Here is a 3477-nt window from a genome sequence, read left to right as displayed (position 1 = left end):
TCAACTCTTATTGCCTCAGCATTTAAGGTATCAGTCTCTATCTTGCATCTGATAGACACATTTTAGAAATCCTCATTGTCTTCCCTGCAAGTACATTTCACCAGGATTGGCCCCAAACAATTCCTCCTCAGATTCAAATCTAGGCAGGAGATGATTGATTTCGCGGCCGATTCCCAACTGCATTCGGAGATGGGCCTTATAGGCATTGCTACATGGTCGGCCGAATCAACCCCCCTGTTCCAGGGGGTGTGGATTCATCTTCTGGGGATTCCCGCTCATGCCTGGTTCATTTCTATTATTGAGAAATTGGCCGCTTCCTTCAGAGAAGTTGTGGAGATGGACAGTGCAGCCCTTTGGGGGACCTTCCAGGCTTTTGCGAGGGTCAGGATTAAGCCAAAGCAGAGGGCTAACCTACATAGCTTAAGGTTCCTGAAGGTCTGTGGGAAAACCTTTCCTGTTATTGGAGTGGTGGAGAGCTTCATTTCTAGAGAGATCGATGTCATTCCTCGTCCCTCCGTTCGCAGGGCACTGAGATTACCAAAGCTTTGGTGGCTTGGGCATTCCACTCACCTACGGAGCCTCTCACCTCACTCCCACCTGATGTTTGTGTAAATGTCCTTGTCTCTCTCTCTCTCTCTCTAAAACTCTATGACCCTCCACTCCCCTCACTCCTTGCCCCTGCTGATGAGCGGGGTCCACCCTCCCCCTCGCCCCCCTCCTACCCTCCCTGAGCTCCTTCAAGTAGAACCCTCAGCTGGTGCTCACCCTTTGGCCCTGCTGAGATGCCCCACCCTCCTTCCCCACCCTCCTACTGAGGAGCCCATAAATCCACCCCTTCCTATCAGCAGGTAGTAGTCCTGCCATCCCACGTTCCCCTTCTTGCCCATGACAAGCACCCTACTCGTCCTCTCCTTTCAGGGTCTCAACCCCACGGGAAGTGGATACTAGCCTCTGAAGTTAGAGAGACTACCAGCCCCACCACTCCCTAGCTAGGATTTAGGCTAACTCCTCATTTCGAGGTGAACGCGGTTCCTGCGGACTGCTCCTCCAGTGGCCCCATTAATCCCAGAGTGGGATTATCTATTTCGCATGTAGAGACCAGATCAGAGGTGGAATTTGCTAGTCGCCAATGACCATCCCACCGGGTTTCAAAATCTACTCTCCCCTCCCTGCAATTTCCCTGGTTCAGCCAAAGTCTCGTCGGGCCCTTTAGGGCTGTCCTCAGGATGCAAGCTAGATTGGTGGGCTGCTCCCTCTCAGGCTAGCTGATAGCCCTCTGGAAAGGTTTCATTCTAAAGACATCACCCAAAGCAACATTCTTACCCTAATGAGAGGATGGTTTGACGGGGAGGATCGGATAGTCGATCTCACAGGCTCAGGGAGATCAGTCCGTATTGCTGTGGATCTGTCTTCGTATTTTGAGAAGAACGCCATGGACAAGGGGCAGCAGGCCTTGCAATCCAGCCTTTCCTGGGGAGATAGGCCAACAGATCAGGACCCACCCATCTCTCCCACACTGGATCCAGGAGATCTTCTAGGGGATCAGCACACCTAGGAGTAGAGTGAGGCGATTGCTGCCCCCATCAACCATGCTCCTCCCCTAACAGGAGCACCAACCAATGCAGCAAAAGGTCGCAGGAAAAAGCTTTTGAGTAGGAAATTAACGAGGCCACTAGAAGAAGGAGAGTGGGCCTGCACGCTCCATAGACTCAAGCGATGGGCTGTGAACTCAGGATGTGTTACGGATGGTTAAAGCCCACATCTGGAATGCCCGCGGAGTAAGGAATGTGCCTACCATCTGATCGCTTAGAAAACTAGTCAGAAAATTGAACCTCATGTTGGTGGCCATCCTGGAACCCATGTTGTGTGAGGAAAGGCGTGTGGCCACTGGATTGAAACTTGGCTTTCATTCCTCCCTATCCAATGGCGAGGCCGGGGGGGAATTTTGGGTGTTTTATCATAATCACTTCAATGTTGTCGTCCATTCCTCTTCTAACCAAATGCTTTCCTTAAGTATCTCTTTGCAGGATCCCAGGGACAATATCCTACTGTCCATTGTTTATACTAGCTGCTCCATAATTAATAGAAGATCTTTGTGGCTCGAAATGGTGGATCTAAGTTGAGATGCCACTGGCCCCTGGGCTGTTGGAGGGGATTTTAACGAGATCGTAGCTGCTGACGATAAACTGGGTTATCGGCAACGCAATAGAGCCAACATGATCCAATTCTTCGACGCCATTCAAGATGCGGGGCTTTTAGATGCAGGCTTCGTCGGTAACAGATTCACGTGGAGCAAAAATCACGTTGGGATGACTTGTGTTTGGGCCGGGTTGGACCGGGTTCTTCTCAACGATAGATGGGCAGCTGCCTTCCCCGCCTTCAGCATGGAACACTTACCCAGGGCCAACTCCGATCACTCCCCTCTTTTGCTGTCGTTCCTGCCCCAGCATCAGCCCAAAATCAGGCTTTTCCGCTTCCTCAGAATGTGGACGCTTCATGACATGTTCCAGCAAGTCATCAAGAAGGCATGGGAAGGTGAATGCTCTAACCAACCCATGATTAACGTGCAACTCAAGCTTAAGAAGACGAAGCAGCTGCTAAAGGTTTGGAACAAGAAGGTTTGTAGGAACGTCTTTCAGCAGATCAAAAAAGCAGAAGATGATTTACAGCGCATTGAATTCAGAATGCAGGGGTCTCTCAGTGACAATCTGCTCCAGGAAAACGTTGCTGCCAGGCAACGGCTGGTGCATCTGGAACTCATAGAAGACGTATATTGGAAACAGAAAGTGAGGAATCATTGGCTAAAAGAGACCAACCGAAATTCTAAACACTTCAATGCCTTTGCCAGTGAAAAAATGAGGCGATCTATCATCTCCTCCATCACAGACGCTTTGGCGAACACCATCGCAGACCAAGAGCTAATGAAAGCTGCAACTGTGGCGTTCTTTGAAGAGCTTTTCTCAGCCGAACCTCCCCCCTACCACCATGACTTCACCTCAGTCATACCTTCCCTCCTATCACAGTAGGATAATGACGCACTGCTGGCCCCCCCTTCCCTTGCCGAAACTTATCAGGCCCTCTTTGCGATCCCGAAGGACAGTGCACTAGGCCTTGATGGTTTCTCAGGGGAAATTTTCATAGAGTGTTGGCCCATCGTGGGGCAGGACATCCTCAAGGCTAGGGCTTTCATGATAGCTGGAGGGGAGCTGCCCAGGGCATTTTCTACTTCACTTATCTGCTTAATCCCCAAGTCCTCCTCAGCTTCTTCATTTGTAGACTACCGCCCTATCAGCCTTTACAATGTGATTTACAAAATTATTTCCAAAATCCTCTCTAACAGGCTGAGCAAGCTTCTGCCCAAACTCATCTTCAGTGAGCAAGGGGCTTTTGTTCAAGGAAGAGCTATTACGGAAAACATCGCGCTAGCCCAAGAGGCAATGTGGGATATCAACAGAAAGGTTCATGGGGGCAACATCA

The 3477-nt window shown here is 50.3% G+C and overlaps 1 protein-coding gene across 1 annotated transcript; it reads left to right on the top strand.

Annotated features, from left to right (window-relative positions):
- The first annotated feature begins 2216 nt into the window (after positions 1-2216).
- Positions 2217-3026, top strand: LOC131221986 (uncharacterized). The gene has a single exon (XM_058217288.1). The coding sequence runs from the start codon at positions 2217-2219 to the stop codon at positions 3024-3026; it is 810 nt and encodes a 269-aa protein (XP_058073271.1).
- Positions 3027-3477: the final 451 nt, after the last annotated feature.

Source organism: Magnolia sinica, chromosome 12 (genome assembly GCF_029962835.1).
Source record: "Magnolia sinica isolate HGM2019 chromosome 12, MsV1, whole genome shotgun sequence".
Classification (NCBI taxonomy): domain Eukaryota; kingdom Viridiplantae; phylum Streptophyta; class Magnoliopsida; order Magnoliales; family Magnoliaceae; genus Magnolia; species Magnolia sinica.
The sequence above is the reverse complement of the archived record's forward strand: the minus strand, read 5'-3'. Positions and strand labels throughout refer to the sequence as shown.

What these genes read in the sequence shown, in the direction of transcription:
- LOC131221986 (XM_058217288.1), top strand. Translation starts at nt 2,217, where the DNA reads ATGATCCAATTCTTCGACGCCATTCAAGATGCGGGGCTTTTAGATGCA.